The sequence below is a fragment of the Cyrtonyx montezumae genome, unplaced genomic scaffold (genome assembly GCF_038088225.1).
Source record: "Cyrtonyx montezumae isolate F1298 unplaced genomic scaffold, pur_monq_1.0 scaffold_14, whole genome shotgun sequence".
In the NCBI taxonomy this organism is placed as follows: Eukaryota; Metazoa; Chordata; class Aves; order Galliformes; family Odontophoridae; genus Cyrtonyx; species Cyrtonyx montezumae.
The window spans coordinates 11,076,081-11,091,141 of NW_027071870.1; the positions used below are offsets into that span (position 1 = coordinate 11,076,081).

Sequence of the window (15,061 nt, forward strand, 5' to 3'; positions counted from 1 at the left end):
AAGGATTTCCTGGATTTAGTTTCCCTTTGAGCTGTTTTTAAAGCACACAGACTCCCACTGCTCCACCACATTTAGCTCCAGACAGCACAAGCAAAAAAGAGGGGAAGGAAAGAACCAAAAATACAACCAAAACCACACGGAACTCATACTTAATTAAAACCTCATGGGTAGAAATGACAAATTTCGACCTCCTGTTAAACCGAACTGTGTTAGTGATCAGCCATGTTCATATACAAAAAGGGGGAACTGCATTGAAGCTACAGTGTTTTCAGCCCACAGGTGGCAGCTTGAAGGAAGCAAGTTACATGAAGCATTTCTGTTCTATGTTCAGCTGAAGACCTTACACTGGACAAGACCATAACTAACTGCAATCCACACTCAAACCTTTGAAGGGTGACCCGGACTCCAGCACACAACAAGTCCATTACGGTTTTACCCTGCCAGTCCAGAAAAAGCCATTTCTAAGAACAGCGCTGTTTGTGCACGCTCAGAGGGGACGTCCCATGGAAAGCAGAACTGTCATCAGATTCCCATCCGCTTCATAAAGTGTTAAGATATTTTGTTTTTCTTAATTTACAGCTCCTAAATGAAAGGACGCTTGGGAAATGGAGAGCAGACAAGTCAAAGCTCAAATCTGACTCTCCTTTACAAATTCAGCCAACAACACACATCCAGAATTCTGCTTCAAATTTTACCTTTGGATTGCAGAGGTGCTCCCAAATAAGCGCCATGAGCAGCATTTCTGCTCCTACAGTGCACCACAACTTCACCATCAGGAGCTCACTACTGCAGGGCAACAAACCCCAGCACACTTGCACCTCGTTCACAAACTGCAAGCACTGCCTGCTCGTCTACTCTTCTGGATCCGCTCACCTTCAGAAAACCTCTTCCTATCAGCACTAAAACCATCTCTGCTCCTGGATACAGGAGCAGCAGTTGTAGCTTACAATAAAACTGAACTACAGGTCACGAGAAACTGCTAAGCAAGTGAGAATATCTGGAAACAAACTACCTGGCACACTTTCTTTCAGTGCACTTGTTATTTTGTTGTTGTATAAAAAGAAGATCTGGAATAGTGTCTTTTATGCCCTGGAAACAGCACTACACTTTTACTCATACTTTGCTATCTCTACACTAGAAATCCTGAATCCTTACTCAGCTATTACATTCAGGTGACTGTCTGCTATTTCAGTACAATTCTTCAGCAAGCAGGAAAGAAGCACACCTATACTGCCTGAAGTCATATAAATCAGTTCCCACTCATCTCACAGCTCCATCTCCTTTTGGCTTCACTTCACATTCTGCAGCCTTGTTTAAGGGAACAGCTTAGACTTACCATCCCTTAGCACTGTCCTTACTGAAAGAAGGAGCCTACAATTCACAAACCAAACATTCAGAGTTGGCTGTTCACATTTTAGTTACACTGTACATGAAGAAAGCCACCACCTGCTATCAGGCCTTTAAAACAATCAGGAAACACAGGAGTTGGAGCAAGAAGCTTTACCACCAGATCGGCACGCTGAAAGCTAAGGAGGCAGCAGCAGCAGCAGAGGCAGAAACACAGAGATGCAGTTCTGGTATGGACAGATCCTTCGTTTCTATTTATCAGTTAGTGGAGACTTAATTTAATGCTTTAAAAACCCTACCACTCCTAATGTGCAGAGTTCAGCCAACAACACTCCTGCTACGGAAGGCCCCATGCAGCAGCATGGTGTTTTACCCCACAGGATGACTGTGCAAACAGACTGCTTAGAAACAGTGGCAGTCTGAGAGCTAAGTTCGATACAAAAGAGGAAAATGGACAAAAAAGGGGTTTCTAAGATGGAAAATGTCCACTGTCATATTTGCATGCACCCAAATGCGACAGTGCAGTCACACTCTGGAACAGCCAGCTCCAGGCTGCAAGCTTTAGGTGCACTTCAGATTCTGCCTTAGCCTACTCCAAAAATACTGCTCGACTTTGGAAGAGATGCAGTAAATGAAATTCACGCAGATAAGGTGTATTTGGTCAGGGCAGCAATTATTTAGGATGCCCCTTAGAAGTGCTTCTTCCAATTCTTCCCAAAGTGACACTTCCTAGAACCGTACTCAAACTGAGCAGCCCCGCACTGCCCTGCCAGCAGCCTGCCATGCTGCTCAGTGCTCCCTTCTGCCACGTGGAGCAGTTACTGACTAAGGAAGTGCCAAACCCCCCGCCAGGGCTGCCACGTCCTCATCTCCATCCCATGCTGCTCTTTCTCCTGCTCTAGTGCCCAGCACCACACAGGGCCGCCTCAGCTCCCTGACAGCACGCCCAGCTACGCTGCTGGGTTTCTCAATGCAAGTTGCATCTTCCAGCAATGTTTTTTCTGCCTCTGGCACTGAAGACAAAAGCTCACTAAGACTTTTCAAAACTGCATTTACAGCTCTGCCAGAGATTCACTGTGACATTCTCAAACACTTGTGTCTGATTTAGAAACCAAAATGCGGCCCGTGAAGGACTGCCACATGCTACGACCTCCTGAAAATAATTGGATTTACATTCCTTTCCATTCCACAGCATACCCAGGTCTGTTCCTGCCCCAGCAAGGTGAAGGCACTCTCCCCTCTCCACGCTACATGCAAGGACACGCTACCCTGAGTTTTACTAGAAACATTATGGACATCACTGAGAACCCAAACCGAACTTAATCACTACTTCTCCTGGAGACCTGCAAGCTAGGACAGTGAACTCTATCCTCTTCTGCTGAGACCTGCCACTTACTCCCTACCATTCTTACAAGGTTTCTTCCCATCCTGCTCAGCATACAGTCTGTTTTATGCACCCCAGTTCCAAAATAAGCCTACTGATAGCGAGGGTTTCTGAAAATCAGCATTCTCCTACAAAAAAAATGTTCACATGAACTTTATGTGAAAAAGTGTATCCACCACTTCACCCTTCCAGACTGGCTTTCTGTTGCACAGCTGTGGCTGAAGTGGGGAAGGCATTCTGTGGAGATCCCCACACAGAGGTGTGGTGGAAAGGCTGTGCTGACTGTGTGTGGCTGCAGGCACAGTCCTGAACTTCCCTGAGTCCTCCTGAGGGTTCAGATACCTTTTTTCAAAAAGGGATTAAAGCACAGTGCCAGTAAAACACAGCTGCTCGCTAGGAGTCACTTCTTTCTACAGCAAGAACACTTCTTTCCTGCCTGCAAATAGCACACGCAATGCCAACCAGATGCCAAGGCTGCCACCTGGGCAAATACCTTTTCTAGAAAAATCAATAATAAAAATACAGTCTCTTCAATACTTTTTCCTAGAATTTTATCATCACTTCTCAGTTTTCTTCTGAAGGAGAGCAAGGGCACAACTGAAAACCCTTCACTTGCATCTAAGAATAATGGTGAACAGCAGTAGAGAGAACACCATTTCAGTTTGTAATCATATGCTGGTCATCATGTGCCTGGAGAGGAGAGAGAAACAAAGCAGGCAAAAGAGCCCACACCTTCACAGTGCACTTCAATTACCAGCCACGCTCCTGCTTACTCCGAAAAGGACTGTCGTACAGTTTCATGTTCCTGATAAGACTTCACCCTCAATGCTTTAAAGAATTAACAGAGAAACTGCTGCTGAACAACAGCATCTGCTGAAATTCAGAGCTTCAAGTTTAAAAAATAACAAGAAAAAAAGAGCTAAATCCTAACATCTGGTATTTAAAGACAGCACGTGAAGCCAATTATTACTGCAGCAGACCTAGACAGGAACTTACAGTCCACTCACACAGCATGCTGGGGCCACAACGTTAAGCTTTAGGGTGCTTTTAGACTGCTTCATACTACAGAATTCACCAAAATAGAGAACCACAAAACAGTTTCATTCCCTACATAGAATCCAACCAAATCTTAACCACCAATACAAGTAAGAACGTTATCATTTCCTGAAATCAGAACTGTCACAATGAACAACTACCTGCTCCCCAAGGTGCCTGGAGCCACTCACCCAAGGACAGCAGCCCAACTCCTTCCCTAAGCTTCAACCTTAGGAACCTTTAGGGCACAACCCCACATGACAGCAGCCAGGAGATGGGCAGCTCAAGTTCTACTCTGAGACACAGCCACAGGAATGGCCTCACCACCTGTCTGCAGCACACTGCTTGCTAAGGACATCATCAAAACTCTGTCAACTCCAACAACACAGCACATGACACTGTTCATTCAATCCCTTGAGACAACGCATGCACCTCTTCTACAGTGATGTCAGTGCTACACTCCAGCAGCAAATAGAAGAAATGTATTCTAGCTTACAGACTGCTGAAAGGAATGAAGAGAGCACCAAGACATGTCAGGAGTTTGCAGCTAGGAGTACAAGGAAAGAAACAGCACAGTTGCTGATGACTGCTTTAATATCTCCTGAGCAGCAGTTACAAATCCTGTGCAGTAACTCCATTTTTAACAGCACACTGCTCAAGCAAGCTCACTAGCAGCACCTTCCTCTTATCATTTAAGCAACAGAAACACACATTATCATTCTGATATGTAATTACAGATCAATTGCTTTCTCAAATTCAGCCACTGAATATCATCTCTGGATTGCACGATTCCAAACATCTCTTCTGAATGCAATGGAATGCTGGTATTCCAGGAGCACAGTCTCCAGAGCACAGATTCACAGTGATGCTGTAAGCAGTTCTGTCACAGACCTACAGCTCTCAGCAGTTCTATACTGCAGCACATTACTATTTGTACAGTGCTATCTAATTCTACAACAGCAGTCAGTGTGCACCAGCCTCAGAAAACCACAGTGTGAAACGGCGAGTCCTTCCCTGAAGCAGCTGAAGTCACATAGAACAGCTCACTGCAGCACCCATGAGCAAGAAATCCCAAAGAACTGCCCTGGCTTTCCAACAGCCACAGCCCCACTCCTGACCACCACTGCAGCGTTATGTGAGGCACCCTGCTCACTGTTATTGTGCTTCCCTGAAGCAGGAAAACACAGACTTAGGAGAACACTGACTGCAAGAACTAGCTTCCTAAGTACCAGAAAACATATCCTGGAGAGCAGAAAACATGCAAGATCTCCTGGTCCTTCTACTGGCATTTCCCTTTTTTAACCTGAATGTAAGACGCTCTGATTAAACCATTCAGGAAATGCTTCAGGCCCACTGAGTGTCTGAAGAACAAGGTATTCAGAGGCATTAAAAAAAAGCAACTGCTCCATAACAGCAGGTTCAATACCTGTACTCATAAGGAGAAGTGAGACTTCAGTAGGAAAACCAAAGCATTACGATCATATTGGGGGAAAACACCTCTCTAACCATCCTTGAAAAGTCCTAGATTCCCTGACCCTTCAGGCTGAGGTGACAGCCATTAAAAAGACAGACTTTATCATTTGGAAGCATTGGTTAGGTAGTATTTCATCTTTTCACCTGGTCAGCCAAGTCTAACTGCTAAACTGTGTGGGAAAGAAGACAACCCTGTATCTCCTGTTATGGTATTTTCCTAAGAGAAACACATAAGAGCATCACATCTCTGTGAACAGGAGAACCATTAGCTGTTACCAACGCTGAAGTACATGCAAAGCAAACATAACACACAGTACTAAGTAATCCAGAACATCACATCTTTGTCTTATGAGAGATGTTATCTGGTGTTTACTGCCTGGTTAAAAATGTTGCACTGCATAGCAAGTTCTCACCAGTGAGTTCAGAAGACTGGAGAGACTTTGAGCCACCAGAGTGATTCAGTATTTGATGCATCAGGCCCAAAGATGTTTCACCTTCTGAAATGAAGTTCAAGATTGATTTACTTAAACAGGGCATTACTAAGACACTGTGGGCGCATGAATTATTAAGCCTCTGATTGATCACTCCTAAAACAGCCTTGTATTTCAGCCCAGCAGAATTCGTCCTGAAGCTCTACTGTCAGAACTGCAGAGCTCCAAGTTATGAACTAGATGCCAGATGTATACGTGTACTCCCTACCCAGTGGTAGGAAAGCCATCACAAAATAATGACAAGGGTTTTCACTGCTCACCATTGAACTAAAGCCAGAACTGCTTGCTAAGCACTCATATCTGTCTGCCCATCATCTTAAATACCAATCTGGCGAGAAACACTATGAGCTACCTGAGGTACACAACATTTAGAGTCAGTGTGTGACCACCTATGCATGGAATGCAGACAAAGTCTGAACAATTTACATGAGCCCACAGTGCAACAATTCAGAGCAAGGTCTTAACTCCAGCTGGTTTCAGGCTGAGCAGGAAAAGTAGTGCAACTACAACACCTCTGCAAAGAGGCAAGCGTGCAAACATCTCACCGAGCACTGGTCATTCACAAACCCACTGTTAGAAGCACCAGTGCTTTTATTAACCAGGATTTCCCTCCCATATGAAAACAGTTATGTAGAAAAGTGAAGAGTAAAGCAGACAGAGATGTGGGAACTGCTACTAATACAAGGATTAAATAAAGACCTGAACAGACAGCGATGGCTCAAAAGCAACAAAACACAGCAGGTCCTGCTGCTCTGGAATAAGGAACTGCCAAGGACATCGAGCAGCTTCCTCCCGCTTCCTCCCAGGAAAAGGGCATGTTTGCTGGAAGCAGGAGGCAGCACGGCACAGGAAGGGCAGGAGTTACCCTTAACAAGAACACTGTAAGCAGCTGAACTACCAAAACCTAGCAGTGATCAACCAAGCATCACTACAGAACTGGAGGCAGGAATGCTGCAACCACTCAGGAAATGAAAGCACAGCTCACCATCCTGCTAGGCCCTTCAGTGTACACAGGTCAACTTGCTTTTTTGCACACCTTAATAACTTGCTCCTGAAAAGCATCGTATTTATCTGGGTAAGCTTTGATTTCTATGAAATCCCCACATTCAAAGTTACCAAATAGCAACAAATGACCTGCAGCACATTATCCACATCTCCAGTTTACAAGAAAGGCAAGGTAAAGCTATTCTAGATTCATTAATGATATCTGTACGTCTATAGGCTTGCAAGGAGCATCTCTAAATACCAGAGATAACCAAGAATTTTCAGTAAGGCTTCTGTCAAAATACTCAGGCTTCTTCTCAAGGAATTCAGCAAAGAGACTAAGCAGACTTGCAGACCTTTCTGAAGAGAACCAATTTCTCAGTGAAGAAGGCAGAAACTAACAGAATGATTCATCACAGAAGCCTGGCCTCGCTGCAGAGCCCCTCATCTTTGATAGTAACAGATGCTTCTGCTGTGCCCACTAAACACAAGGCTGGGATAGAACACAGCTGTAACTGTGTGGCTGAAGGGTCTCAAACTTGTGATGATTAGATGCAGACATCCAAGCAGTGAAGGCAGTTTTGATTACAAGCCTGCAGAAGTTAGTCTCTCGAACTTGATGCAGTGTGAAGACAACCACCTGCCTGCCATTTGCCTGGCTAACTGGATCCATCAATTCAACATGGAAAAAGTCAACTTCCAGCACACATACATACATCAGATGAATATTGCTGCCTACTGCATACTCCAAACTGTGAAGATATCTAAGAGCCACATCTTTTAAGATTGCAATCCAGACACATGGTTAGACTCATCAACACTGGCTCCTAAGTACTACTGTTCACTTTAATCAGAACAGTTCTCGCCACCCAACAACACAGCCCTCCAGCAGAATCATGCTTCCACACTTCTGTCTGCATTTCAGAGGTGCTCTGGGTTAATATATGCCTGAAAATCCTTCAATCAACTCTTGTTGGAAGGTAAGAAAGCATCTTTCCTAGCACTTCAGCAAGATGAACAGGGACCTCCCTCTTCAAAAGTGATGCTACTTGATCCTGCTACTGAAGTCTAACCTTCCACGTAGGGCCAATGCAGTACAAGCCATGCTTTCTAAGAGATTTAAGACATCCCTTTCTCAGTTGACATGGAAAATTCCACAGTAACAACTCCATCTTCCATACTTTTTTTTTTTTAATAATGCTGTGCAGTTTGACAACCCATATCACAACAGCTCCTGCTTCTTCAGGTGCAAAATCATCACAAATCACCTCCTTGCTCTTTGAGGAAACCTCTCTCCAGGTCTTCAGGACAAAAACCAAAGCTTCCTGTAGCCAGAGAAGAACATCATGTCACAGCACAGCTTCTGTGACTAGAGACACCACCTCAGCTTGCCTGTGCTGGCCACACATGACAGAGTTGGAAAACAGCATCTTCCACAGCCATTTACAGACATCAAATGCTCCAGATTCCTGTAAGCTTCTTTGGTGTGGACCTGGATAAAGCACACCACATGATGGAGCACAGCAACACAGCCACCTCTGCTGACCACTACAGAATCTCAAGATGAACTTAACCTCAAAGGTGTAAGCAATTCAGTTTGACTACAACTCAGAGCAGCAGTGAAGAAATAAAAGGCTTCTTCAAACCTGAGATGTGTTCATCATCATTTTCTGACTTAAACCCAAAATGCAGAAAGAACTGAAAACTAGAACAACTTTAAAGGAATCCACACCCACAGTAATTTCCACCCGTTACAAACAGCTAAGAACCAGGAATAGGAACAGCCTGCAGGGCTGCAACCAGGAGCAGTACCAGAGATTTCAGTACAGTTGCCAGGTACTTTACAGTCCCTGTAGTATGTTACAGAGGGTTAGAAAATGTGACTCAGCAGCTGTAGCCCCAAGTGACCACACACCTCTGAGGAGGCCGAACTTACACAGACCTACCAACACTCACAACTGTGATCTGTGTAGACAGTGCATCTCAGAGTCTTTGAGAGCCTGAAAGAAGAACACTAGGAAACAGAATGGCACCAAGGTGAACTAGCTGTACCTTGGTTTCAAACTCCTAACCCCAGACAGCCATCATTACACCACATATAGACAGAAAAAACACTTGAGGAATCCAATTAAGATTATAAGTAATTCCAAGAATTACCAGTGTGAGGCACACTGTACAGATGACTATCCAGAGGCTGTGGGAACTTGTTTCAAGCATTCATATGAACAGTATTTAAATAATTCAGATCAGCTTTAGTTTTTAATGGAGAATATTCTCACTCCTTTATCTAACACCTAAGAAATATACATGAATCTAAACTCCAGAATTTTAATGCTCTCAGTATTTACTTATTTTATACCAACAAGCCATCTCTATAGAACTCCTAGCACAAATGAACACAATATGCTAGGCACTTACACATACAAATTACTTTCCCACATGCTTCAACACTCAGCCATGTAATTAAAACTGTACAGAACTCATCACCATAAATAATTCCACTTCCTTGCCATTCAGGAGGTATTTTAACCATCTATTTAAAGAAAACACTTTAAAAGATCTTATATGTGTGCATATACACACAAATACATGTTTTGAATTCAATCTGCTCATTTAAGTCTTATTTCCAGATATGATTTATCACCTGAGCATTTCAGATAGCATTTACAGAAAACAGACTATCCATTGCACAGCTGTGTTTTCATTTTAGTAAAGTTCAGAGGAGCGTTATGCAGATGATGTTCCACTTCCAGACCTGGTTTACTGATATGAAACCCTATTTGAGAGAAGGGTCTGAATTCAAACACCAGAAGCCATACTTAGATCACAACCACCAGCTTTAGCCCTGACACCTTCCCTACAAGGAACGTAAAAGAAAGAAGGACAGGTGGAGGGTGGTGGTGGGAATAAGGACCTACTCTAGGACGGGATGGAAAGGAAGCATGAAAGAAGGGAGCAGAATAAAGCCATCCAATAACTCTAAAAACACAATTTGCAGAAAAATGCAAGGAAGTAAGACGAGGGAATGGACAAAATACACTAAAGAACAGGAAGATATCAGATGCAGAATGTCCCCCAAAACATCCCACAGTCTGGGAAGTAGAGTATATGCACCTACACCCACCCTACTTCTATGTATTCTATATCTATTCTACTTCTAATTTAGTAATTTAGTAGTTGGGTAGAGATAGTGATAGGAGGATGGTTGGACTAGATGATCTTATAGGTCCTTTCCAACCTTATGAACTTATGAACTTATTATGTTTTCCGGTTGTTCTGCTTTACTTCCCAAAACTGTCTTCCCTCTCATTTCAAGTTACATGATTTCACAGACTCCTTAAAAACTGCAGCAGAGAACTTGTGAAATTATTTTTTTAAAGCAACAAATACAAATGAAGAAACCCACTTTAGTTCCCTTCCTATAAGAAGGTGAGATTTAGCTAATCAATAGACCAGCTGCCTAAGTTGTACACTAGCCACGTGAGCACCAGCCTCTGGCTGTGATGAACTCAATACAGAGATGCTATCCAAGTGCATTTCAGTTCAAACAATAACTAACACCACCATATCGAGTTTTCTTAGTTAGTTCCTCAGTTTTCCAAGCTGGGTTCTACAAAGGATCTGCAGCGTGCTCACAGTCATACAGGTGATCAGCCCGAGCTGCTGAGCTCGAGCACACGGGCACAGTGCTGATGGTGGTAGGCTGGGTTATTTTTTGGATGGTAAATGGTATTTGGTTTTACTATGTCCAGATGAGAACTCAAAGCACATTTTAGCCAAACCACCACTGTACTACAAAAAAATTAGGAACAATGTTTTTTATCAATGCTTAGAAGTATTTTTAATTTTCAAAATTCAGAATCCAGGTTAACTTTAACCCTATACAATGCTGTTTCTAAGCCACATTTCTAAAATCCTAACTGTATACCAAGGAAGTCTGCATAAATTTGAGATGCATTACACTGCTGCTTGCAGTAACTAAGAATAAGCACTCTGTGCAAAGATAAAAGATAGGCTGCTGCCATCAAAATAAAGTATGCATGACTTAACTATATTCAGGATTCTCCAAACCAAGTTTAGCATTTCTGAAAGCAAGTTTGTCAAAATAAACATACCAAAGTGTGCTGAACCACTGCTACTTTTACTTTGTATAGAGGTACTGCATGTCTGGGTCCCAGGTTGTGCTGTGCCTGTTCGATTTATACCCCTGTACAGTTTCCTACAGGAGAGTTCGTCATTGTCACTGTCATGTAGGGATGGTGTCCGAGGCCTAAAGTGCCGCCATCTACATGATTTGATATTGACTAGTATCTGACTGAGGTCTTTCGAGAAAGATTTGTCCGAGGTATTTGTTTCTGAGGTATTGGCAAATTGACTGATTGAAGAGTGTTGTGATGAGGAAAGCATTTCCAAATCCAGCTGATGAAATGTATTATCGTAGTCCGAATGCGCTCTGTCTAGCAGCACCCTGAAAGAAAACAATGCAGAATTACACAGTAGCAAATACCAAAGGAAAACACCAAGGAAGTCACTAACTTGTCGTGTGCTTGGGGAAGACATACATTAAGTAATAGAAACCACAAGGCTGTTCCATAACACACCTTTGAAAGCAAGCACAGGAAGCATGACTATATATTTAGTACTTTACAGGAAGTAGTACTTTTAGGTTTCTCCTTCTGCATATACTCTAGCTCTTACTGTATTAATAGCTGACATACATCACAGTACCTCTACTGAGGCACTGCAGCATCAGTTGCAAAAGTCTTTCATGAGGTTTGAAGACTTCTGTAGTATAGCAAAAATGGACACTGAAACTGCTTAAGTAACTCAGAGCCCTCTTACAGCAAATTCAATTTAACTGCTTTACTGACATACGTCAGCACGTCTGCCATCATCCCACAAAGCACCAAAAGCCACTGCATCACAATCACCCTGCAAAACACTACTACACCTGCAGCTCCTAACATGACTTGCTGATACACCAAGAGCTTCTAAACAAATCTGAATGCCATCCCACATTTATTTTTTCCAAAATACTATTTAAAAAAAAATGTACTGGTAAACTGACATCAAGATACCCAATGTTTACAAAAGTGCAGTTATGCACTAAGTGATGCTTACTGTTTAATGATCACTGTAGCTCAAAAGTAAAATGCTGCAATCCTTTAGTATGTTTGGTAACATTTAAAACATTAACAGTTACCATCACTTTTAAAAATCTTCTCAAAATTCTCTATAGCAGGAACGAACTGAGAAAAGCATTTTTGAGAATCTCATATTTCAACCTCCAAATACAGGATGTTGTCTTAAGCTATGCCAATCGCTTCGATATCCAACAACTACAACTAACACCATACGTCTGCTTTCACCTCAGAACCCAGCAGTGCTGGCAGTAAAGAAAGTTGAGGTTTCAGCAAGCAGCATTAAAGCAGCTCCCACTACAAAAACAGAGACGCTGATCTGCTGAGGAAGCCATCAAAAGGAAGTATTCCAAGTATCAACTTCTGTGGTGTCTTGAGGTTTTTTTGCTTTTGCATTTTTTAGCTTCATTCACTTCAAGGGTGACTTATAAAACTTCATTATATATACGAATCAGGCTTGAGTTTTTTCTTTTTTCTTTTTTTAAGTAAGAACAAACAAAACAATCACAACAATTATGCAGCACTTGCCTTCCGCCACGGCCGACCCGCCTTCGTGCAAACCCAATACACCTCTGGGGTACTGTCAGAGTGGTTAAGCAGTATCTGTAACGCACATCTCCTAGTCTTCCCTCTTTAGGGCTACTCCATGGCCAGTTGCCAGGTTGGTCTAAATGAGGCTTAAAATAATTACAAACAGTTAAACACATGAATGTTGCTGACAACAATGCTCTGTCTTCTCATACACACAGAAATTGTACTTACAGCATAGTACTGACAGCCTGCTTTCCTACGGAAGGCAAAAGGACCATCGGGATCATTTTCCTCCTCAGCCTCTGAAGAACCAGACAAAACCTGTACAGTGTGAGAAGGGCAGGCAAGGACAGTTATTAGCAAGTCAGGGCAAGAATAGAAATGAAACTCACAAACATCAGGGGAGAACTGAAGAGATCCTACCTGGGAAAGGGGTTCTTCGTCCGAGCTAGGGAAATCATACTGATTCAGATCTTTAGCATTAAAGACTGGCAGTGCAGCAGGACTCGTCTGTTGAGGAGTAGCAGCAGCAGACGAAGGTAAGACTTTTGGCTTCTTCTCATACTTCCTTTTGGGTCGAATAACATCAGATTTATCCTGCTGTGGAGGAAAAAAAGTGGCATATTTACAGACACGCATGTAAATCAGACTACAGGAGCTCTCCAAAACTACCATGTAAGCGAACTGAACAGTAAAATCATCACTCTACCACCTCAGTAGCAACACAAGCAGACCTTTCAGGAATATTTATATTTCTAATAACTGAAATGCTTAATAAGTAAGGCGGAATTAAGCACCATTTGCTCTATCATCATCCTAGTGAGGAACTTGAGAGTTCAAGGTGAATATGCTACTTTGGGGAAGTAATCAAAACGTACACAACAGTGCTATCAGGCTAACATTCATAGGCGTTCATGCAGTGACAGGGAATCAATAACCAAACAATGCTTTAAAAGATACCTAAAATGTTCAAAAACAAAACTTATTTCCCCATGCAGGTTCAAATACATTTTCCAAGGTTCCACTAAGCATGCTCCTTTTGAGCTCTGAGACCCCACATCAACCCAGCATTGCTCACAGATGAGTACACAGCAATCTCTAACACAATGTCCTGCTACCAGTGGAAGCACTGACTAACTCAAGCTATCTTGTTGCACCCCAAGCAGTTCTTGGACATTCCTGAGGTACAAAAAGCCTGTTTAAAATTCAAATATACTCAAGCTTTTCTGCTGCTCTGTGATGTACCTAACATGCTAAGTTGTTGGTGCTGTAGCTACGTATGTATGGCACAAAGCCAGCAGGAAGAAGAAAATGCTGGTCAGGTAACTTGGTAACTCACTGAAAATTTATCCGAATAAAAAACCAGACATACAACACACTAAGAATATCAGTGGGTTGCACTAAAATAAGCACACCAAATCAAGCAAACCTCTATATTAAAACAGCTACGTGAACTTACAACAAAGAGTCTTACCTTACCAGTCCTACCTTTACTGAAGATTTAGGTAACAACTACAGCTTTACTCAGAATACCCTAACTTTAGGGATGGTATCAGATTAAAACATCACTATCAACCAGCACAAAAGTTTAGTATAACTGCATGTATCCTTCTGTCTGTAGCTCATCTGAATTCCCTTTGTTTTTGTACAGAGAACTCCATCAGTTTCTAGGTTTTCATCACCCCAGCGGAACAGAGCATTTTACTTCTACTGCAGCTTCACTAGTCCATTTTCAGCACCCAGAAGCTCCTGCCTCCCACCCAATTATTTTCTACACTTATATCCTAAAATGCTGTGCCTTGCTTATGTCACAGCATACAACTCTGTTACTGACATTACTCACTTTGTTAACTTTATATTCTTTCAGTTCCATAGTTTCTTGATGTTTGAAAGGACTGCTGTTAGACACAGGAATGATGGGAATAGCATAGGTAGGTTTCATTGGCTGCCGCTGTGCCATGACCTCAGATACGATCTCTCCACTGTAATCACCCAAATTATACCTGAAATAGAGTGTTTTTTTTTTTTTTAAACTGAAGTCTCTGTTAAACATTAAAACAAACAAAAAAAATCACAAACATTCAACAGTAAAACACAGAATAACAATACTTGCAATTTGGGTTAAAAGGACTTCCAGGAAATCAGCAGGAAGTTCACAAAAGACTGCTGTAGGGGAGACTAAAAGCAGGCAAGTTTCTACTGCCATGGCTCGTTCTTACAAACAAGGATAACTGCCTGTAATACTCCCCACAAAAGATAATACAAAGGGAAGAAGTGGAAACAAAAACCTGAAGGAAGAACAGGACAGGTTCTTTCCTTCCTAGCCTTGGGACAGTACCATTTAAAGATACAAATTTATCACAAAAACTGTTCAACAATGAGGCAGAGCCTTATTCACAAATCCTCTTTTTTGGTGTAATAATACAGCTTTATAAGATGTAGAACCATGAAACGTAATGCGTTTCAAGACCTGTGTGAAGTGCTACTCTACAGGTCAGGTTTTTTCATCATTTTTGCATTTCAAGAGCTTACTTTCTGAAAAAAGCTACTGGATCTCTCCCTTGACTCTACTAGACACGGTCAGTGCTTGAAAAAGAGCACCTGTTAGAAAGGACAGAGATACTCAACTTGTTCCCCAGAACTCAAATCATAAGAAGTTACTTTTAGAGTTTTAG

The 15,061-nt window shown here is 42.3% G+C and overlaps 1 protein-coding gene across 4 annotated transcripts in view; it reads right to left on the reverse strand.

Moving 5' to 3' along the window:
- EPC1 (enhancer of polycomb homolog 1) overlaps positions 1–15,061 on the reverse strand; it is a 43,186-nt gene that overhangs the window by 3,355 nt on the left and 24,770 nt on the right. For 3 of the 4 annotated variants that reach the window (XM_065731454.1, XM_065731453.1, XM_065731456.1), the window contains exons 6-10: positions 14,230–14,389; positions 12,810–12,983; positions 12,618–12,707; positions 12,384–12,532; positions 10,830–11,182 (exon numbers count right to left, since the gene is read on the reverse strand). In XM_065731454.1, coding sequence (XP_065587526.1) covers positions 10,830–11,182; positions 12,384–12,532; positions 12,618–12,707; positions 12,810–12,983; positions 14,230–14,389 — 926 coding nt within the window. Of the gene's footprint in view, positions 1–5,652; positions 5,737–10,829; positions 11,183–12,383; positions 12,533–12,617; positions 12,708–12,809; positions 12,984–14,229; positions 14,390–15,061 lie in introns of all 4 variants that reach the window. The other variant, XM_065731457.1, reaches the window with a different exon arrangement.